Below are 23,381 nucleotides of genomic sequence, written 5' to 3' on the forward strand. Positions count from 1 at the left end.
GCAAAAGTCTTTTATTTAAACCATTTTAGAAGCACTGCTGATTGATGAGTCTACAAAGGCATGCCCTCTGAGTGGAGAATAAAGGTCACAAGCACGTTTATGAAGACGGTTAACTACAGAATTCCCCGTTGGGTTTTCTCTGTGGTTTTCCATTGTCTATTTAAGCATTGCTGCCCAGAGGTAGAACTTTCAGAAATCAAAATACTGCCAGAGTATTTTGAAACCAAAATATTCACCAGAGTGTGAAAATCAGAGGGGAAACACAAGTCCCTGAAAAGAAAAGATTTTAGTAAAAGAAGGCCAATTCTTTTAGAGTCTGTGTCCTTCGAGGGTCAAAGCAGAGATCAACAAATAGGAGAGAAAAGCTCTAAAACGTGTCGCCTTGCGTCTCACTGGAGCATTTTAAAAGTCACTATGTTTGTTCATCTTCCAGGATGCTCAGATCTCAAATTCCTCACGGGAGCTTGCCCTGGCTGACAGGAACAATTTGTCCCGTTACCTGATAGTGCTTTCTGCTCTTATCTGTGTGCACAGAGCTGATGTGCTGCACTTCCTCATGCAAGTTTCTGTACCATTACATCCCTCTTAGCATGACTGCCTCACAGAGGATGGATGCAAACACGGTTTGCTCGTCCATAGGCATGCTGAAGAATCTCTTCCTTGATGACGTGTTAGATGCCATAGGCACACACTCCAAGACCGACGGGTGGCAGCCTTAGAAGCCTTCATCACTTAACATGCCCCATCAGCCAAACTTGAGGCATTCTGTCTAGCGACTCATTTTCCGGGTAGACTTAACACAGGGTACTCAGCACTTTATACTCGGTGCAAGCCCTTCCCTCCTGAGCACCTGTTGTTTATAAGCCTTGACATCACACTGTACAGGTTGCTTTCGCAAAGTTTGATTCTGTCTGACAAAGTCTGATAGTCCACTCGGTCTTGCTAGATAACTTTTCCCTGGCAAGGATACCCATTTTAATCTGTTTAAAGGCTGGCTTTCAAGCTCCCAGCATGCATTTTTCTGCCCTTGATGGTGTCATCCTGAAAAATAGATTGCTTTTACAAAAACATAACCAGGGGACACTTGAAATCACATGAAGATTTTTTTTTCCTGGTCATCAGAAGAACACAGAGAAATGCATAGCTTTGCATTTGACAGGACCACAAAAATTACAGGGTTTCTTTGCAGTAATTGGTACCTTGGAGAGAATAATAATTAATATTTGGACATTTGGGTGGGTGATATGTTTTTATTCTCATTTAACTTAATACCTTTGGTGGAAGAAAGTATAGTATAAATAATAAATAGAGTTTTAGTGCAAATCATTGCTGAGAGGCTGCTGTGAGATTCGTGGCGGTGGTGACATCTCAGACAGACTCATCCCTGCTAGGCCTGGGCAGCTCATTTTTGTCCTAGCACATGAGATTCATGAGAGTTTAGCTTACTTTGTCAAACATGTCATCGCTGTAAAGATAGTTTGCGATTTCGGCTTCAGAATGCTGTCTGTTGTGTTTGAACTGACGTCTCTGAGGCTCACGCACTGGCTTACCAGCTGATGGGTTTTTAGGAAGTGGTTGGATCTTGAAGGCTCTGGTTTCATAATGGGTTAATCCATTTGTAGACTCACGATTTGACAGTGTTACCAGAGGGAGTGGTAATGGAAAGGTTAGGAGACAAGCCGGATTGGAGGGGCTGGGTGAGTGGGAGAGCACTTTTGAAAGATGTATCCTGTCCCTTATACTTTCTCTGCTCTGCTCCTCACTGCTTCCTGTCCACCAGCATCTGTTGGGATGAATGGCCTCCCAACAGACCTAGAAACAATGGAGACAGAGATTCTGGTCTGACACCTCTGAAACCACAAAGCAGAGTAAATAAATAAATCTGCTTTTTGATGCTTTCCTAGCCTCGCCTTTAATCCCTGAATTTGGAAGGAAGAGGCAGGTGGATCTCTGACTTTGAGGCCTGGTCTACAGAGTGAGTTCCACAACAGCCAGGGTTACACAGGGAAATCTTACCTCAGAAAGGGGAAAAAAAACAAACAAACAAACAAAAAAAAAACAAAAAAAAAACAATGCTTTCCTCTGGTAGTTACCATAACAATGCTAAACTGACTACTCAATGTCCCATCTTAGGATCATATAAAAACTAGTGGTGACACACTCCTATAATCCCAGCTCTTAGAGACTGAAGCAGGGGGGTCATGAATTCAAGGCCATCCTTGGCTATGTAAGAAGTTCAAGGCCAGCTTAGGGTTTGACAGTGCCTTCATTTTTTTCTGCTGGGACTATTTTGAGAAAAGAACTCCTAAATTGCAGGAGCCTGCCTTCTTGGGTAAGTGTCCATTGTAATGTCTACTGACTTGGACCCTGGGCAAGAAGCAGATTACTCCCTTCCACCAGCCTGAGTTAAGAGTGTACAGGAGGAAGTGAAGCTCACACACACACACACACACACACACACACACACACACACATCCAAGGACAGAACTGGCTTAGAATCTGAGACTGCTCTGGAATGGATGTGGGCTAAAGAGATTGCAGAGAATAAACAGATTCTGCATCTGGACCAACTTAACCATTTTCTTGTTGTGTAATTGTTCATGGTGGTCTAGAACATGCTTAAACCCAGGAAAGGGTACTGTGACTACTTGGCCGGAAAAAAATTTAAAGATCTCTTGCCATCCAAAAGATAGAAGAATTCTATAACTCTTTCAACTTCCGACATGGCTTAGGAGCGGTGGGGGAGGATGCTGAGGGAAATACTCCTTTTCTAAGAACATTTTTCTATTTGTGTTAGTGTCTGTAAAACAGTATTCCTCTAAACATATTCCCGATTCTAATGCACAATCCATCACAAGGCATATGGGACGTATTATTGAGCTGACAGGAGAAGATAAACCTTGGGTGAAGATCAGGCGCAGCTGTGGCTTAGTGAGAAACAACACGGGACTTGGTATCATGAGGCCTGGATTTAGGCTCTGCCTTGACATTTGCATTCCTGGGGACCTTGGGCAAGTCACTTAACCATCCTGAGTCTTGGACATATTTATAAACAGGGACTAGCTAAGTCCACATGCATAGTTAAGGTGATTCTGCAGTCGTCAACAGAATTATTTCTTGTAGTGAGGACTCACTGGGCCCTAAAACCTACCCAAGGTCAAGGTTATCTAGGGGTCCTTACAGGATGCTGTGGGTCCCCCCCTCCCCCCAATTTTCCACATTTGCGAAGGCCCTAACAGAACCTGGCACGTCATAGGCATTCTATAATAACCCAGGCGATGGTCTTTATCCAGGGTACTCAACTAACGTTGGAAACCACTTTCGACATTTGCTGTGTTTCTGCGGCTGTTCTGAGTGGAGTCTGAGTGTGAATTCCTTGACTCCTCACATCAGCCTCCTGAGGGAGCTGCCAGTCCATCCCCCTTTTAAAATTCTAGTCTTTCCGGACTGTGTAATTTTAGCCCAGGATGCTATATTCTCATATTCATATTCTCTCTCTCTCTCTCTCTCTCTCTCTCTCTCTCTCTCTCTCTCACACACACACACACACACACACACACACACACACAGAAGATGAGGAAATGTTCTCCATCTTAGGCAAAAATAAGTGGTGGGGAAGAAGGTCACATGAGCATTTCCGGACAGACAGAGGGACAGACGGGCCCTTCCTCACCTCCTGTCAGTAGGGACTCTTTTGTACTTTCTCTGCCCTTCACCATTCCGAGCAGTTTTAGATTTGATTAATAACTTGAATGCCTGTTCCTCTTGCTAACTGTCCACGGTTTTTGTAATTGGCACGGAGTTGTTCACTAATACAGATAGCGTAGCCATCTGCTGCTGAGGAGAAAGACACAGACTCACTTGCTGTTCGTTCCCACAGTTGCCATGTGGATAAATGGTTTCACTCTGGTTCTGCTGACAGGAAGTTACTGGAATAGAGAAGTAAAGACTGTGTGGTCCACTCATTACGGGAACTTTCGGGTGTATAGAAATCCAAAAGCTGCTTTTAATTTTCTAAGAATTTATTTATTTTAATTTTATCTGCATGAGTGTTTTGCCTTTGTGTATGGATGTGCACCAAGTACGTGTAATCCCCTGGAACTAGAGTTATGGATGGTTGTGAACCATCTTCACATATGGGTGCTGGGAACTGCTGAGCCATATCTCTCTCTCTCTCTCTCTCTCTCTCTCTCTCTCTCTCTCTCTCTCTCTAATTTGTGTGTGTGTGTGTGTGTGTGTGTGTGTGTGTGTGTGTGTGTGTGTGTTTTAGAGGTTAGAGAATGGAGTCAGTTCTCTCCTTCTATCATGCAGGTCCCAGAGATGGAACGCAGGCTCTGGCTTGGCAGCAAGCACCTTCACCCACTGAGCCATCTTATTGGCTGCTTCAAATGAGAGGATGTCGTTAAATGGCTTCAGGGTATGGTTTCAGGTATATCATTGTTGGAAAATTTCATGCTGACAGTAAAACATAAAAATGTCACTTCTCAAATAACATTTCCTACTTGCTCAGCAATCTTTCCACTCGGGGAATGCAGAAATGTTACAGATGAAGCTCCAGAACTGTTTGAAAGTCAGATGTTGGGCAAGGACAGTTCGTTACAGAGCTGCATGAGTTCGATACGTCCCTACAAGGGGGACTGCAGTACTTGAAGACCCATCTGCCATATCCCTGTGGCAGCCAGGCCATTCAAGTATAGGAGGTGAAGGGCCCAGGATAGAACAGGCCATGATTGGACCACACAGCTAAAAGTAGACAGTCCTCAACCCCAGACAGATTTCCTCAGAAATATAGCAGCATCTTCGAAAGGTTGAGATTCAACACTGACAATTAATTCACAATGTCCCTGCTAGTCTACTGGGCTTTGTAGAAAGAAGAAATGGCAGTTTTAGATACTAAATGTTATGTGTTTTAGGATCTTCAACAAATCTCTCAAGAGAAGAAAAAGTATGGGAAGAGATTTTTGATCATGACAGGCCAGTGGCATGCCAGTTACTAATCCCAGTGGGGAGACATGGGGAAAATGGTGAAAGATGAAAAAGGCTTAGCCAAGGGTTTGCTAAGGATCTTGGGAGGTGAGATGGACTGAGGCACAAAGATGGAAAGGTGGCCCTAGAAACTGCTAGAAGATCATCAGGAGGAGTCCAGTGCAACCTTGATTCAGGCTGGGAAAACAGGGCACAGGGAACATAAAACAAGCCCTTGCTTCTTTTCAGAGCAAGAGAAAGCTTATACCATACCATGGGCTGGAGTCATAGAGCATGGTTAAGAAGCAGCTGGTACCATATCTGAGGCATCCTGGCAGCAGTAATCACACTGGCCAATCTGAACTTTCTGAGGAAAGGTGACTAATAGACATGAAGGCGACCTGTGTATGGGTCTGTTAGTTTGTCCAAGAAATAAAATCTTGACAAGAGGCTGTTTTAGATGCTGTGAGGCAGACACTGATGGAGAAAAGCATTGTGGGTAACAGCTATGCATTAGCAGTACAGGACCTCATGCTTTGCAAGTCTGTTGTCCTGTTTAAAGGATGCTCCTGGCCTCCATCTCCCAAAGCCTGTCAGTAAGGCCCACATTGTCTTGTGACAGGAATTGGCTGCAAACTCAGGGCTCCCGAGGACCCCAGAAACACCCTTCTTGAGGCACTGTCATCCTCTGTCGGGATGCCAGGTCCTCTATTAAGCTGCCTAGTTTAGACCAGGCCCATCTGCTGCTCATCACAGGGTACCCCAAGCCCAGCTCAGAGCCCTTAGTTCTTAGAGTGAGATAGAAAAACAATACATTGACAAAAAAAAAAAAAATGTCTCTCTTGTGAGGAAAAAGTATGGCTAGTCTGATGAAACATATTTAAAAAGACTTTCAGAAGTGGCTGGAATCTGCAAAAAATGTTTTTCCAGTACATGTGAAAGTGTCTCGGGGAATGCTGCCTCAGTTTCTAAAAGAGAACTATTGGAATATCATGGTTAATTTGTTCTTCTAGGAAAAGTAACATTTAAATGTTAGAGAAAAAAAAACTGTATGTTTTAATTACCAAGAAGCTATCCTCACTATAACGAAAAAACCATCAAAATAAAAATAGCATGTATACACAGAAAGAAAAGAGGCCAGCCAGAAAAGCTAGGAAAGTGAAGTGGGCCAAATGACTCAAGGAGCATGTTGCAAGTGTCTCCAAAATCTATGAGATGTGTTTGTGCACATGTGCGAGCGAGCATGGGCGTGTGTGTGTGTGTGTGTGTGTGTGTGCGCGTGCGTGTGCGTGTGCCTGTGCCTGTGTGTGCCTCTGTGTGTGCCTCTGTGTGTGCCTGTGTGTGTGTGTGTGTGTGTGTGTGCCTCTGTGTGTGCGTGTGTGTGTGTGTGTGTGTGTGTGTGTGTGTGTTTTGCTGGATCAAACCCAGAGTACTGCATACACCAGGCAATTACTGCACCAGTGAACCCTACTCCTAAGCCCTGAAGAGGTTCTTAGTGCGAGAGTAATGACAGCAACTTACAAATGCTTTGGGAGCAAATAAATGGGGAGAGGCCCTCTCCTAACCTGTTAACTGCAGTGACCATGGAGGAGGAGAAGTTCCATGGCCGCCTAGCCTGCCGTCTACTGTAGAGAAGAGGACAGTGATGACAAGGAAGGATGGCAGTGATGTCCTCATGACCAGAAGGACAACTGTCCTTGCACTTGGCTCTTGTGCACATACTGTCTCACACCCACAAAGGGAGCCTGTCTGTGTAGCGGTCCCCTTTAGTGGTCACTCTGATAGGATGTGCACTAAATTACTATCGCTAAACACATTGTAAAGTGTCAGTTATCTGATGAAGCACACACACCAGCTTCTATAAGCAGAATGTGAAACTGGACGGTTTAATTGGAGAAAGGCAAACAAATCTAAAGGCAAGGAAGAAACCTAGGGATAAATTCCATTACCTCCAAAATCCCATTCTACAAGGTTCCACCCGGAAGGTCACTTACAAGAGTTTGTTGACTCCAGAGTGGGGAGAAGGGAATTGTCAATGAATAGAATTCCTCAGAGGTAACCAGGCAGTGGTGGCGCACACCTTTAATCCCAGCACTTGGGAGACAGAGGCAGGCAGATTTCTGAGTTTGAGGCCAGCCTGGTCTACAGAGTGAGTTCCAGGACAGCCAGGGTTATACAGAGAAACCCTGTCTCGGAAAAAAAAAAAAATCCTCAGAGGCAAGAAACAAAAATAGGATAAGCCAGTACTTTTCTGGATGAAGAAATAGGAACAGTGGGGAATCCCCCGGGATTGATTGTGCACTATGGAAATTGTGTATTAAATTTACATAGATTATCTGAAGAAAGAAAGGTCAGATGCTTCCAGCCTTCACATGAGATGCAGGTACTGGGGAGGTCGCAAACAAGTACTGATTAATTACTGTGTGAGCTTAAGGCTGAGAGAGAAAATACAAAGGAAGCTTTGCAGGCACATGCCCAAATTAATGCATTCACAATAACATAACCCAAACCCAGGCTGTTTATAGTCACACAGGAGGATCCTGAGGGGTCTTTGTAGTTTGTTACTTAAAGGCCATTCAGGGCCAGATGCTCAGAAACTGCTAACATTGTATCAGAAATGGCACTGGACACCAAGCCAAAACATCACGTTCTTCCCAGGCCGTAAGTTTATGTCCTTCCACTGCAGAAAAATATCTCAAGGCTGTAGAAAGCTGAGCAACCTTTAATCACCCCAGAGAGCATCTTTCACAAGTGGCTGCCCTGCTTTGTTCCTTTAGAGCCTTAGTGTGGGGAGACAAAGTCAAAGAGGTGATAGGATCAAAGCCTGGACAAATTTGAAGGTCATGGAGAACTGGAACAAAGACTGCTTCATCAACTCCAAGTTAGCCAGACCCAGAGTAGCCCTTGAGATAGCAAAGAGGATGGGTAAGTGTAAAAGGATAGGTTAGCACTTGGAGTTATAAAGTGAACCAAACCGATCCAGTTCCTCCAGATACAGCGTTAAGTAAGCTCTGAGTGTGTTTGCATGCACACATTTGAGTTTCTGGGATCACACTAAGACTAGGCAAGTAATCGACTCTTGTCTTCATGTTTGCAAGACAGACACTTTACCAATGGAACTGTCTCCCCTGTCCCCTCTCCTATTTTTTCAGATTAGACCAAAAGCATAGAACATTCCAGAAATTTCATAACTGAGAGCTTAACAGTGGATTGAGAGCCACTAACACATTCCCATTTTAAGGTTGACAAAATGCCTAGGACTAGTTAGTATTGGACCATTCACTTCCAGGGCTGTTTGTATAAGTGAGAGAAATCTAAACCAAGACTGTAGTGAACCAAATGAAGGTTTGCCCTAGCTAGAACAAGTAATTGTGTTGCCCAGTAGAACCAGGGGAGACTGGTGGAGGGCCAACACATGGTGAAGATCTCCATCGGCCTGGAAAAGCTTATCAGTTAAATTCAACTTCAGTGAAAACAGTATAGCATCTCTGTAAATAGCCTCAGCCCCAACGGTAGTAATACCCACTTTCCCCTCAGGTCACCTCTGAGCTCAGCCTGTATTGGATCCAGAACATACGTGGCTATGCGTGATGGCCTGTCTCAAAATAGGAAGAACACAACAAGGGGTTCCCCGATAGCAGCTATCTCTGGGATTTGGGGAGGAGGGAACAGTATCTCACTAACTTTGGTTGTCCTGGGACTCACTTTGTAGACCAGGCTGACCTCACAGAGATCTGCCTGCCATTCTCCCCAGTGAGTCCTGGGATTTAAGGCCTGCACCACTATGCCCTGCTTGGGTGAATATTTCTGATCACTCAGTCACAGTTTCCTCCTTTACACAAGGATGATCATGGAACCTGTCTTAACTGAAGATGTAAACCAGCACAGATGGTTTAAGAATGAATCAAGGGGCTGGAGAGATGGCTTAGTGGTTAAGAGTGTGTATTTCTCTTCCAGAGGACCCAAGTTCTGTACCCAGCATATCCATGTCACTTGGCTCATAATCAACTGTTACTCCAGGCCCAGGGACTCCAACAAGTCTGACCTCTGCAGGCACCTATAGTCACATGCATATAAGATACACATTCATGCACATGTGAGGCGAGACTGTGGAAGCCAGGAGGGTCTGTGGAATGTCACTGGCCTGAGGTCTCCCTGCTCCATGCAGTGAGGCTTCCCTCGGGGTGTCTGTGACTGAGAAAGGGGCAGAGCAGAAAAGGACTCTGTTTGGAAGGCACTGCTGAAACTACAGGTGGGGTTCATGGTGACTTGCCATGAGGTGGAGTGTCTTTGCAAGGAGGGAAAGAGGGGTGGGAGATATGACAGGAAGCACAGGACAAAGGACATGAGAGAGACTGGTGTTCAAAGAAAATAGCTTGTCTTGACTCACGGTTTGGGAGTTTCCTGACTGACCAGGTGGGCCCATGGCTTTGGGCCTCTGGAGGGCGTGCAGAAGGCTTTGGGCCTCTGGAGGGCGTGCAGAAGGCTTTGGGCCTCTGGAGGGCGTGCAGAAGGGCAATGGTGGGGAGCATAAGGCACTGTTGATGGCTTAATTCATGGCCAGGAAGCAAAGAAGGAAAAGAAAAGGGTCAAGGTTTCAGAATCCCCCTCGAAAACATGTCCCAAGAATATAAGGATAACCAGGATCCGCCTCCTAAAGCCTTCCCTGAGGGACAATTGGAGAACATGTTATCTATATACCACAGCAAGAATTGCCTTATTTCTTTATCCCCCAAGACAGTTCAGAGTCTGTCCTGGACAGCCATGGAGCAAATGGTTGGCTATTGAGGGGAAAGACAGTTTCCTCTGATAAACTAACCAGTGAAAGCCCACATATCCAAGAGTATTTATATTTGGGCAACACAGATTGGTCTTGAAGGGTTTAAGAGAGATAGACATGAATTTGGATAGGTAAGGAAAGGGGTGAGGGAGTGGGGGATTGAATACGATCAAAACACATAGGAAACTCCAAAGTCAAAGCTAGAAAAATAAAAAGCTGGGCCCCAGCCTGGAAGGATTTCTCAGTGCTTAAGAATGTTTGCAACCCTTACAGATGACTAGAGTTTGGTTACTGGCACCCATGTGGGGAGGTTCACAATTTCCTGTAATTCCAACTCCTAGAGGTTGCGACACCCTCTTCTGGCCTTTGTCAGCACCTGCACACATGTGCACATAGTCACAGATACATACATGTGCATACACACATACATGTATACGCACACACATACATATAAGCATACATACACATGCTTATATTGTAATCAAGTCTCCTCTCAAGACAGCATCCATCCCTAGCTGGGGGTGAGGGGAATCTCAAGGCCTGGTGTCCCTCCCAAATCGTATTCAGTTGTGATCTTAAAGTGACAATAATGGACTGGCCCCCTTACATGGAGAAACAGGTGTTAAGATGAAAATTCCTGCTGCCACTGGGCCTAGGGCAGGGCTAGAAGAGCCCGCCTTCCTGTCGGCGCCTTCCAGCCTTCTGAAGGCCACAGGGTTCTCTCACTGGAGATGCAGTGTCCTGAGCTGCTGGGAAAGTGGCTGAGATCCCTCCTTATGCAAAGGTTTAGAATGAGCTCCTGAAAGGCATCTTCCAGCAAACGGAGTTAATTGCTCTAATTGCTCCAGCTAAGGAGGGGAAAGGCCACACCAGGTCTCTGAGCAGTCTGGCTGTGTGCCTGCCTCAGTATGCTGCAGCAGGCTGCTGAGCTGTGATTCCACACAATTGTTGGGTTTGGCTGGTCAGGCCAGTGAACTCTCACTAGACAAACCCTACACTGCACTTGGAAGCTCCAGTTCAAGGGAACAATAAGTAGGGAGAGCCTGGTAGTCTGAGACCTAAATATTTGAGAGGAATACCGGGGTAGCCCAACTGGAAGGGACAACAGCTGCCACCAAGAGCTTTCGACCAAAGGAAACTGCAGCCTCTGGCTGCACAGGTGGCTGAAGAATTAGTCTCCACTTACCTGCTTCGGAAAGCTAGATTCTGAAGTTGTTCAGCCTTGCTGCCTGTCTGAGCCACCACGTGACTTCAAGGCAAAAGCCCCGCCCCTCCCCTCCCCCTTCCCCGCACCGCCTTCTCCCTAGTCGTCTCTCCCACACCAGAGTACTAAATGCAGTCATAGCCCTGCAGCTTGTGTGGCCTGCAAGTGAAGACTGTGATAGCTCTTAAGGGAAATTGGATCAAAACCCAGAATTTTTTCTCCCAAAGAGCCAGATGGGCAGGCTTGGGGGGGTTGGGGTGGGGCGGAGGAATCCATTTGACTGAAAACACTTGCACTGGCATATTTGTATCACCCAGAAGATGTTGCTCAGCGAAACTTGCCAGTCCCTTAAATACCAAAAAGACAGAAGAGCTGTAGGGCCTAGAAAACCTTCGGGTGGAGACATTTCTCTCTTGGAAAAATAAGAGGCCGAAAGGGGAGATCACCACCCTGAAGCCTTTCCAAGATGAGCCTTAGGGATATAGCTTCTCCCTGAACACCAGCGGCCTCGGCCCTGCGCGCCCCAAGGACCATCGTATCTCTGTCTCCCTAGGTTGGTAGCTGTGTCCCTGGACGCAGCTTTAGGCTCGCAAGATCACAGTTCGTGAGCTATCTCAGTTGCAGCAGGGCCGAGTTTTTGCGAAGCGACCGGTGCTGGAGGGGATCCCGGCAGAGTCCAATTGGGTGGCCCAGGACCAAGGCGCGCGTGATCCTTGAAGCGCAGCTGTGGCAGTGGGTCATTCGCCCCAGAGTCTGACAACTCCGGAGAAGGCTTCTCAGTCTTCTGCACGGGCGAGACATCTGAAGTGGGGAAATGAGCCAAGGGATGTTGGTGGGGACTTTAGGGCGGTAGTCTGGTGGCAAAGGGAGGCTGGAGTTTGTCTGCAAGCTCTTTCTACTTGAATGGGATGTTGATGGGGGAGGATGAAGGAACTCTCAGAGATCCTCCTGTCCTGAGCCACCTGGGTGAGTGGGGAGTGGCGGTTAGATCGCAGCCGAGGACCTGCCCAGCACTCGCGGGCCCCTGGTTCCCCAGGTCCCTTGGCCACCAGCCCGGCCTCCTGGCCCGCCTCTCCTCACTCCCTCCCGCCCGCCAGGATGAAACCCGAGCTCGGGAGGGCGGGGCGCGCGGCGGCGGGGCACAGGGCCGCTGGGACATTGGCGGGGAACCGAATGATGGATGGCGAGGGCGGGGCCGGGCGGCAGGGCGGGGGTGGAAGTGGGGGTGGGCACTGGGCGCCCGTGGCGGAGGTGGACCGGGCCTCCCGGCTCGCTGCTCCCGCCGGCGGAGCTAGGCTGCCTATTCTCCGCAGCGTGATTGATTTTTTTCTCCCTCCTTTTCTTCTAAACTTCTTCCAGGGAGAGGCTAGTGGTAACAGGCCGAGCTGGATGGATGGGCATGGGGAGAGGGGCAGGACGTTCAGCCCTGGGATTGTGGCCGACCCTCGCCTTCCTTCTCTGCAGCTTTCCCGCAGGTAAGGCACAGCTCCTTGGTCTGGGGAACAGCCGACCGGTCTCGCTCCCGGGCCTCCCTGCGCCAGTCGGGGCCCCAGTTCAGCCAGATTCCCATTTCTACGAGTCTTTGTCCCGAGCCCTGTGGAGGGAGAGATGGATGGATGTTAGTGGAAACCTGAAGGTGAGGGAACCCCTGTCTGAGCTCCGAAGGGCAGGAGCGGGTGGGGAGATCTGCAGAGCTTGGGATCCTCTCAGTCCCCATCTCCCTACGAGAAATCGGGTTCCCTGAACGCCTCTCGGGTGCTCCAAAGGAGGCTCGGACTCGGCACCAGGAGCACTTTCTCCAGCTCCTCGCCCACCAGTTTGCAAAACCTGTTGGTAGCCCAGGGGTGGAGCTGGGGGCGCTGGGGAGGTCCCAGACGAGTCCCTGACCGCCCCGTCCCGCCCCCACGCTGGCCCACGCGGGAAAGCCCACGGACACAGGCTCAGACGTGCTAATTCCTGTTTGATAACATTCTGCGTCGCCCCCCTGTTTGTTTTTATTGTGCCAGAAAGCGAGAGAATTTCAGAATTAAAGCTGAAAAAGCCCATCTGTTTCCAATGAATCCCCCATAGTTTTTCACAATGTTTTTGGCAGATCGTTGCTTTCAAATTCCTCCGAGCCCGGACCTCTTGTTTTTGTTGGGGGAAGGGAGCCCAACTCCACAGAGAAGCGTTTGTTCCTTCCCAAACGCTCCGGTTTCTTTACTTTTTTCCCCTTTGGGGGGGGGGGGGGTAGGGGGAGTGAACGAAGCTTAAATCCCCGGTCTGTTTTCTTTATAATGTTTCGTAAAACTTTTATTTCGTTTTTATTTCATGTTGCTCAGAGTCAGAAAAGGCCAGTTAAACGGTTTTCACCCGTTTTTCTCTTTTTAAAATACAAATAAACAGTGTCATGACCAAATGGTCCTACGTGTAAGGCGGGATCTCCTGGTCGTTTCCATTGTGTTGTGGGGTTCAGAAGTATCTTTGAGCAAAAAAAAAAAAAAAAAAAAAAAAAAAAAAAAAACCCTCCAGCCTGCTTCAAAGCGCGGCCAGATGTGGTTGTGCTGCCTCTGCGCAGCTGAGATTTGCAAGAAAGAACTTGAGTTAGGACAGGGATTGAGTTGTTTTGATTTCCTCTTCAGCCAACTGGGTTTCAAGGAATTGACAGAACGGGGCAGTCAGACCAGGCTAGGCCTGCTTGCAAGTTGGCATTCTCAGAGAGCACACAACAGAGACAGCAAGCACTATTGGGTTAAGGGGCAGTTTACCCTCTTGTCTCAGCCAGACTGCAGTGTCCCCAGTGCCTTCCTAACCAAAGCATCACAGCTCCCTCAGTAGCTGCCAAACCCAGGAGCATCCTAGACTTTCAAAACTATTTTTCTGAAGCTCTCGCCTGAAGAGATAGATCCCTGCTCAGGACCAGAAAGGGGTAAGGGTGTCAGTGTCTTCCAAGAGCCCTCATACCCAGTAAGCCCTGAAAATACCAAAACCCCACAGTGGTTCCAGCAGGAGGGATAGCCTCCCCCCCACAACTCTCCTGGTTTTGAGACCCAAGTTTCTTCATCTAAATCAGTGATTCTCAACTAACGCCATGAGTCTTTAATACGGTTCCTCATATTGCGGGTGATTCCCCCAACCATAAGATTATTTTTGCTGCCACTTCATAATCATAATCTCACTACTGTTATGATTTGTGATGTGAGTGTCTGTGTTTCCTGGTGGTCTTAGGCCACCCCTGTGGAAGGATCGCTGGACCCCAGAGGGGTCAAGACCCACAGGTTGAGAACCACTCATCTAAATGTTCTATTTTTAAAAACTGATCTTATTCCTTCCCACGAGTTAAAATAATAAACATTGGAAAGTAAAAAGAATTTCAAAGAAGCAGCAGCTTGCACTTGTATTCTTCTTGGTTTGGTCCGGATAAAGATCCAGCCCATTGGAGGTTTTCTCAGATGGGTTGATAAATGGCTTTTGTCCTTTGGCTGCATTGGGGGATGTGATCTCAGCTCTGAGCTGAAATTGAGAAGGGGGGCTCCCAGAGCTCTTAAAAAAAAACACCTCTTGCTCTTAAAGCTATAGCACTTATTAATCTCTGAGGCTGGAAGGAAAGGAAGGAGCTTGCAAGGCCTAGGTGGGGTTAGGAGTGGGGAGGGCATGATGTTTCCCGTTCATTTCTTTGTCTTAAAAACTTTTCTTCATCTTAAATTATCAGCAGCATAGTCTGAGGCACACTGATGGGTTATATAATTCACAACTCAAATTCCGCCACTTTCGTGTCCAAGAAACCCATTTCTTTTTGGCTTCAAGGCTGGTAACTAAATCCTGGCAGATGCAGCTGATAGCTGAGTTGTGTCTTGCCAACTGGCTAGGGTTTCTCCTTCGCGGAGGCCTTTGACAGTTGCATCTAGTCAAAACTGCCCACCTTTGTGAAAACTGAGCTGCCGATCACCAACAACCAAACACACTGAGGCCTTCAGGAATGTGAGTGCCCAGGAAACCTGGATCAAAAAGACAGTTTCCGACATGGGGAAGAGCTAGATGTGTAATTTCCACAGTGGAGACGGATGGTCATGCTCTGACATGTTGGTCCAGCAAACAAGATACCCCAGAATAAAGGTCAGAAAGCCTGTAGTTCCAGTAGACAGTGAGTGGACATTCAGGACAAAGAGAAAGCCATGGCCTCACTCCCCAAGAAACAGGTGGACACTGGTGGAGCAGCCCTGTGAAAGCCTAGGTTTGTTCAGAGCTCGCCTGCTTTGAATGGCTGCCAGCAGTAAGCAGGGGTGCAAATTAAATTGGACATAGTTATGTGGAGAAAGATGCCTTCACTTTGCCTGACTGAGAGTGTTTGTGTGTTTTGAGTGTTTACGTGTACTCACTCAACATCAGTGGCTGACTTCCCGAGTCCCTGCCTCAGTATAGCCTTCTGATGGAAGCCTTAAGCCTGTTGAAGAGAGAAGGGCTGGAGGGTGAATACTGTTCTAGGATAGAGGACGCAGTAGTTGCATCTCTGGGGTGAGGAGCGGGGGAGGGGGCAGGAGGAGAGGCTGGAAAAAAAACTTCTGAAAAGAGTTTTCCACAAATAGCATCCTCTTCAGTACACAGTAAATAGATACATTTTAAGCTGTGAGACCATTGTGACTTATTCAAACAGACTTCTAAGAGAAACCCATCCAAGGCATGGGGGAGGGGCGTCTGATGCATGCTCCATTTGAAGGGCTAGTTCTAAGGAAGCTTCAGTGCAGCTTCCCTTTCTTGTTTCTTTCTCTAATAGTTTTTTTTTATGTTCATTTACTTTTATTTATGTGTATGCATGTATATCTGCATGTTTGCATATGCGCCACATATATGCAGTGCCCAGAGAGGCCAGCAGAGAACACGGGAGCCGGGAGAACAGGAGTACATGGTTTTGTGAACTGCCCTGTGTGGGTGCTGGGAACTGAATCCGGTCCTGTGCAGGAGCAACAAGTACTCTTAGCTGCTCAACCAGCTCTTTAGCTCCTCCCTTACGCTTTTGAACCACCGTACCTGTTGTAGAAGTATTAGTCTTCAGGTGGGGAAACTGAGGCTTAGAGAAACTAAGGTTCTCTCAGGTATCTAAATATATATGTGCATGGCCATAGAGATGAGACCGTTTCTATCAGTACTGCTATTTAAGAACGTGTAACTTATAAACCTGCTTCTTATGTATAACTGTTCTGCCTCTTAGTTGGACTTTGGGTCCCAAAAGGAGAGTTTTCTGTTTCTATCACAAAATACCATAGATTTTGAAAGTTACAAACAACAGAAATTTGTTGATTATAACTGTGGAGGCTAGAAAAAAAAAATCAAAGACCAAGGAACCAGCCAGCAGAAATACTGGTGAGAGGAGCTTTCTAGTCCTTGTGTCTTGTGCGTTGTTACCAGGTCCCTCCAAGGCAGAAGGGGTGGAAAGCAGGCTCTCTGGGCTCCATTCCATGAGGGCTCTACTCCCATGATATAAACACTTCCAAAAGTCCTGGATCCTGTTCATAATACCATTGCTTTGAGGATTAGATTTTAGCCTGTGATTTGGGGGTGGTGGTGGTGAGGGGGGAGCCTGCAGAAGAGGGGAGAAAAGTATGTTCAGTTACAAGAGGCAGGTAGGTGACTAGCAACCAGAGCACAGATATTAACTCCTGGAGTTCCCATGGCCCCTTAGGCTCCGAGGGTGAACTGGAGAGAAAGGGGAAAGTTCTCATGTTTTCTGGGGGAAGGGGGCCCTCTGCAAGGTTGGGAGAATTGCTAGTAGTCAACCTGCTGCCCAAAAGAGGGATTGTCTAGAGAGAAAGTGGAACGTAAAGGATGTAACCCAATGTCACAAATAAGGCTTGAGATGGGGAGGTGGAGACTCTGGTGTCCTGCAGAGGCCAGTGAGTAAGACTGAGGGCCTGTTGATGTGTTGGGAAGGACTGATTCTGGCTTCTCACAGTGATACAGGGCCTGTCTACCAGCTTCAGGTTTGAGTACCAGATTAGTGCCTGACTGATTTGTCACTGGGCTGATGCACCCTGAAGGCCTTATTTTCCTCAAATGGCCCACTCAGCAGTTTGCCCAAGATTTTCCAAGTTTTAAAACTGAAAGTCAGGACTGCCCACATGTCTCCTGGGTCCCAGGCACACCAGGATGTGGCCTCCGTAGTTGCATCCCCTCCCCACCTGGGTCTGGGACCCCTCTGCCCAGGAGCATGAAGTCTTCCCTGCAAAATGGCCTCCGTGTCATCCTGTCACCTAGAGCTGGGAGTCCTCTGCCTTTCCTGCTCTGTTCTGTTACCACATTGTAGCCACTGGGGCTGCCGGGGTGTCCTTCTCTGATCCCATGCTGATGGGCTACACTCAGAACCTCGGGGTCCTTGTTTGCAGCATCCAGGAGGGGGCTCTCTGACTGCTAGCCCAAACCTCATTCCCAAAGGATCTAGCACATTCCAGCCCCCCCCCCTTTTCTACCCCCTTCTTTTCTACCCCCTTTCCCCATGGGATGCTGTGTGCCCTGTCTTGCACCACCCAGCTCTGAGTTGAACATTCACCTCCTCCCCCTGCCTACTTGATCAAATTGCAAATCCAGTGTAACCTACTGTGGTTCATTCAGACTTTTGGTTCCCAAGGCACCTGTCAACCTTTGCTTCGCAGGGCAGAGCATCCCCCTGTCTTCATGGACTCATGGGTCTTGGGTTTCTGTCTTTTCAGTCTCTAATTCTGCATGTTAAGGGTGGGAGCCTATTTTCTGCTCTTCTCCTCCATCCCACACCCCAAAGCATCTTCATCATAGTCCTGGAAGGTACAAAGCCATTAGGGTTTTGGGGTTTTTTAAAAATCTCTTTTGATTCTAGCTTTTGTTCAAAGGACAAAGACCACAAAGTTTCCCCCAGACACCCCATATCGCCCCCAAATACTGTTTCTGATTATAAAAGCAGTAGACATTTTAAAAAGCCAAAGACTAAAACGGATTTTTAAAAAACACACTCAAAAGAATCCGTCCTCTCACAGACAACTCCTAGTTAGCATTTAAAAGTGTCCTTCAAAGCATAATTATATTCACACTTTCCCAGATATGGCTGCTTAGAGGAGGATAATAATTTTAAGGGTTCTTCAGTGGATTGCATGGTCACAAAGTACCAGGAGCTGCCAGTTGCTCCTTTAATTAAACTGGGACCTCAGGAACCATCGTTCCTGATGAGGAGGCAGAGCTTGAGGATAATTTGCATGGCGTTACACACAGCCAGTTACCAAGCAGTGCCCAATGGCAGATGCCAGACTCCTGCCCTTTCCAGATTTTGGATAAACACGGTTGTTAAATTTGTTGTGTAGTCTGTTCAAGTTCTGCTGTTGAGCGGGTGAGCCTAAAGATGCGGGTTGGGGCAAGGGAATGCTGGGACAAGAAAGAACTGTGAGACTATGACACTATGCACAGGAATGAAGAGTGGCCTCCTGGTTCCCACAATGCTTTGCAATGCTTTCTCAGCCTCCGAAGGCCTTTCCTGTCCTTTGTCATTCTCTGTCACAGGTCAGGGAGAGACACACTGGCAGCAGTTCACTGATGACATGTTGTGCCCTGTCTCACTCATTGCTAAGACACCTAGACACTTACTATAGGGCTGACTCTGAAGCCCATTCCACGTAGAAAGGAGTCCACTGTTATGCTTCCCACTTAGGTACCAGCCTGGCATGTGCCCTTCCTTCCAGTACCTGCAGGGATGGAGACAGTGTACTTCAGCGGTGGGTTTTTGTTTCTTTTTTCTTTTCTTCTCCTCAGTGGTGTTGTGACCTGCTTTGACCTGCAGCTGAGCCTAGATTGCTGGAGGCAAAGTCTGGCTGTAAAGCTGTCACCTCAGGTGTGAACCCCAAGTCAGAAACAGAGGTCATGCTTCCAACCAGAAACACCAGAGCTCTCACCTGCAGAGTCATTGTCCTGGGAAAACCTTTATTACCTCCCTTACGACTGACCGACCCCTTACGACTGATGCCTGCCTGGGTTGTTCTATTTTTCCCCAAAGCAGGATGTTCTTGGGGTGAAGTCCTTCTCCCTATGCTTGACCCCTACGGGCCCCTGTTACCCCCCAGCATGCTCTCAGCCTTCCATTCACAGACTGCCTATGGCCTCCCACTAGAGGGCGAAGTCATGGCTTTCCACACCACTCTGCTTGCCCAGGAGCTGTTTCCACAGGGCTCCTGTGGGAGCCGGGAAGGGTGGCCTGTTTGGAAACCTGAGGTGTGCCCTTCTCCTTGGCAGTCGTCAAGAGTGCTTGCAACAATTTGGCATGTGTGGAGGCTGAGGCAGGGCAGCCTTGGCTGGGTGTGACAGAGGAGGCAGTACTGTCCTGCCCCAGCTCTAGGAGTGGCACTCAGCCACTTTGTGCCCACGCTAGATAGGCAGTGAGTTCACCCTCCAGCTCCCCAACACGTCTGCCTTCTCTTCCCAGGTCACCTGAGGTTTTCTCCAAAGCTCCGTTTTGCTCCCAGCCTTGTCCTGCTGACTAGAAGACTGAGGGACTTGTGGACAACTCCCAGTAGACCTAATGGGTGGGAGACACCTTGTCATAAAATGGCAGTTCTGGGGCCCTTAGGCTGCCTGGCCCTGGAATGTCACACAGGAGCAGCAATCCCTTCTGGCTGTAGTGATAGGTTAAGAGAGGTAGGCTGTGCAGCACCTGGCAAAAAATCCAGTCTGCTGGGTGTGTCCCTCTCAGTATCTGGGGCCAAACACCTGGGTGTTTACACCAGGATGATTGAGTGAAATTCCTGCAGCAGTGACGCCAACAGGGAGCCTCGGGCATCTGTTCTTGTCCCATAACTCCCCCGATTACATCCCCCCCCCCCCCACGTACACCAAGATTCATTACTGTGGGACCAGAATCTGCAGGAGACACAGGCATGGGGCCCATGCTCAGTGGGCCCCATCCCCAGTTGGCCCTCCTCCTTAGTGCCCTTTCCCTACCTCCTTCAGGATGGTGATGTGACCAGAGTTTCTAAATAGGGTCTGCTTCCAGGACCAGGTGGGCAGTGAGGAAAGGAACATGGAGACTTCAGACTTCAGGGTTGGCCTCTCCCTGAGGAAGGCAGACTTAGAGAAGCTTCCTCTCCTTCCAACCCCCCCCCCCCCTCCTGTGTCCTAATTGAAGCTGTTGCCTCTTAAGTTACACTGCTCACTAAGAAGTGCGCCGGTGCCCGGTGCTGCCGCTGGGGCTTTCTGCAGGAGCTCTTCCCGGGCTGAGATCATCAGACTGGCGCTTCATTCCTCCGCTTGCCAGGAAAGGGAACTCCCCTCCCCCTCCTCAGGCGGTTCCACCGAGGGAGCTAAACTTGGGAACCAAAAGCTTAGTAGGCTCCAAAAGACCTAGGGATCCCACCAAGGCGCACAGCAGGACACAGCTTCCACGTCAGAGGCCGGAGTGACAAAGGAACTGAAGGCACTTGCTGTGCTTACTCAGAGCCACTCACGTGCAAAGAAGCTTAGAGGCCGGAGGAGAGCAGAAGGGCCCTGGTGGGAAGACCAGCAATGGGGACTCCAGGGACACCTTCCCTTTTTCATCAAGTGCCCCCTGGTGGTAGAATCTTATCAGGATGACAGCCGATTAGCAGGCTCGGGGGTGGGGGGTGGGGTGTTAAAGAATTCCAGTTCCACCAGCAAAGGGCAGTGATTTGAAGTTGGGCAATATCTGCCCCTTGACAGTCTTTGCTGATACCGTCATGCCTCCATCCAGACTCAGATGGAACATCCCAGCATTTGTAAGGCGAGCCCCGCCTAAGCACAGAGTGTGTTCCGAGAACAGCACCCATTACAGTTCCAGCACACATCAGGATCCAGAGCTCCGAGCGAGTAAATCAGTTCATACAGTCACTGTGCAAGCAGAGTTGAAAACATCTTTACCCTGGAGCTTGTGTTCTAAGTGACCCTTACCTCTTTAAGAGAAGGCATGGCTGTCTCCCTCCATCTTACCCTACCCCTCCCCTAGGCCTCTGAAACCTGATCTAATCCCTTTGCACGAGGGTAATTTATTGGTCTATTGGGCTTTTCTTGGTGGCAAATTACATTGTCTTTATTCGTGGACTCTTGGCCCCTGGAGCGCCTCATGGAATTCCTAAGACTCCTTTCTCAGGGTTGATCCTTCACACCCCCTCTGGGCCCCAGCAAAATAAGTTTTATTGGGATGCTTTGTCATGCAAACAGGGTGGTAATGTGCAGGCTATTATTCCAAAAGATTGGGCTTGATTAACAGCTCAGAGGAGGACTTGAGAACAAACGGAGCTGTTGCTGTTCTAGTGTGAAGATTTTTTTTTATCGCGCCCATCAATTTAGTATTCTGAGATCTTGCTTTGCCTTTCTGCCTCCCAGAGGGGTTGCCATCCACAGAAAAATAATGACATCTGAGCCTGAGCCGTGTGGCACTGTGGGGCGCTGTCTTTAAAATGTGAGTGGCTAGCTATGAGCAAATACATGCTCCCTGAGCCCTGGATACATGGAAGTCCCAGGTTTCCACCAGACAGGGTTGGACACAGGTGTGGGGGAGGGGACAGGGGGTCGTGCACAAGACATCTGAAATCTCAAAAGACAGTCACTGTGTGAATGCTGTTCTCAGAACACACTCTGTGCTTAGGCGGGCCTGGCCTTACAAATTCTGGAATGTTTCATCTGGATAGAGGCACAATGGTATCAATAAAGATTGTCAAGAGGCAATTTGCGGGGTAGTGAGAGCCAAGGGGGACCCCAGAAGCTTCCTTGGCCCCAGAATGATGAGAAATAGAAAAATGGGGCTGCTGACTGGTTCAGAGGGTGAAGGGGCTTGGTATTGCCACCAATGGCAATACCACCTGAGTTAGAGTCCCACTGTAGGAGACCGACTCCTACAGGCTGTTCGCAAACCTCTACATACGTGTTGAGGGATATACGGATACACACACAACAAGTCTGCATAATACACACATATGTAAAAAAAAGAAATAGGAAAATGTTTGAGCTTGTAATCATGTCCACCCTGGGCGCATTGGCCACCAGGAGAGGTGAGCACCACTCTCTTGTGTGTAATTCCCAGAAAAAGGGCAGTAACCTGCCTCTGTGGGGCAGTGAACATCCTTCTGTCAAGCAGAAAGCATTCAGGACTTGCTCAGAAAGGCTGGCTCTCCCTTGTTTTGTACAAACCGCTGTAAGATGTGTCACATGCTGGGGCAGTGTGTGTATGAACACTGGCCTCAGAAGGCCCAGTTTACTGCCTGGAATCCCTTCCTTTAAGAATAAAAGAAAGAGAAGGAAGGAAAAGAAAAGAAAAAACATATAGCACATAAAATAACCAGCCTTCTGGGGCTTCTAATAGGGGACTCTGCAGCTTTTGCTTTTGATGCCAGGATCCATTCCTGACCTCTAAGCAGCCTGCAGTTGGTGATTTAGTGCAGTGCACACGGGGTGCAGGGTGAAGCCTCTGTACAGTAGAGGGCAGGGCCCTCTCGGCTTACTACCTGTGAGCACAGTCCAGCCTTGGCATCTTTGAGGTCCCTCCCCAAGGTCCTTAAGGAATGACAGCCATATGTATATCACATCAGACTGACAGGCCGAAGAGTCAAATTACCATCTGAAGAAGTAGCAGAGGGCACTCACTGGGCACAGTCACTCCTGGCCCCAACTTATCACTGTCAGTATCATCTTGCAAACTGTCTTGAAAGCTGTTGGCTTGCTCTGAGCTCCGAGCTCCACAGGGGAAGAGTTCAGCCTTTCTCTGAAGCTCCAGTGAGGATAGGATCCACAAGGCTGGTTTAAGGTCTCAGAGCTATGGGGCGGGCTGCAGTGAATCCTCTAGAGTCAGAGATAGGTCATTTCTCAGCAGCATCTGTGTCCAGCAGCCCGCCACAAGCCTTTCTGCTAGAGTCATGGGACACAGAATCAATTTGTACTGTGACAACGGAACCAGGCAGGGCCACAGACGGCAGCATTTGGGACATTGGGGAACTGACCATCTCAGATGGTTTCTTGAAGAAAGGCTTGTAGTGAATGTGTTCTGAAAAGCATGGGAATGAGGCTGAGGAGATACTGTGCTTGCTGTGTGAACTTGAGGGCCTGAGCTCGGATCCCAAGCATCCAGTCAGGCACTGTAGCGCGACTGTAACCCCAGCTCTGGATCCTGAGGGCTTGCTGGTTAGCCAGTCCAGCCCTAACCGCAAGCTCCATGTTCAGAGAGAGACCTTGTCTCAAAAAATAAGATAGAGCACCTGACATCAACTTCTGTACAACGCGAGCGCTCACACGCACATATGCACACACCTGCAACATCCCCACACAGAGAGAAAAAAAGAAAAGCATAGAAGCAGTCCCAAGACCAGTGCACGTCTAAGGCACACGTGTGGCTTTGTGACTCAGGGCAGCTCCACCCCCTGAGGCCTCCCACTGGTAAAATGAAGGTAAAAAAAAAAAAAAAAAGTCCTACCCCCCCAGGGTAGTAATGAGGGC

General features: G+C 48.3%; 1 protein-coding gene across 4 annotated transcripts in view; it reads left to right on the plus strand.

Moving 5' to 3' along the window:
- Positions 1-23,381, plus strand: part of Rgma (repulsive guidance molecule BMP co-receptor a) — a 42,863-nt gene that overhangs the window by 3,696 nt on the left and 15,786 nt on the right. For 2 of the 4 annotated variants that reach the window (XM_034507395.2, XM_034507388.2), the window contains exons 2-3: positions 4,312-4,429; positions 12,309-12,424. In XM_034507395.2, the coding sequence (XP_034363286.1) occupies positions 4,407-4,429; positions 12,309-12,424 (139 nt within the window). In that variant the 5' untranslated portion in view covers positions 4,312-4,406. The remainder of the gene's footprint in view (positions 1-4,311; positions 4,430-12,308; positions 12,425-23,381) is intronic. The other 2 variants (XM_076935856.1, XM_034507403.2) reach the window with 2 other exon arrangements.

Source organism: Arvicanthis niloticus, chromosome 1 (genome assembly GCF_011762505.2).
Source record: "Arvicanthis niloticus isolate mArvNil1 chromosome 1, mArvNil1.pat.X, whole genome shotgun sequence".
Lineage (NCBI taxonomy): Eukaryota > Metazoa > Chordata > Mammalia > Rodentia > Muridae > Arvicanthis > Arvicanthis niloticus.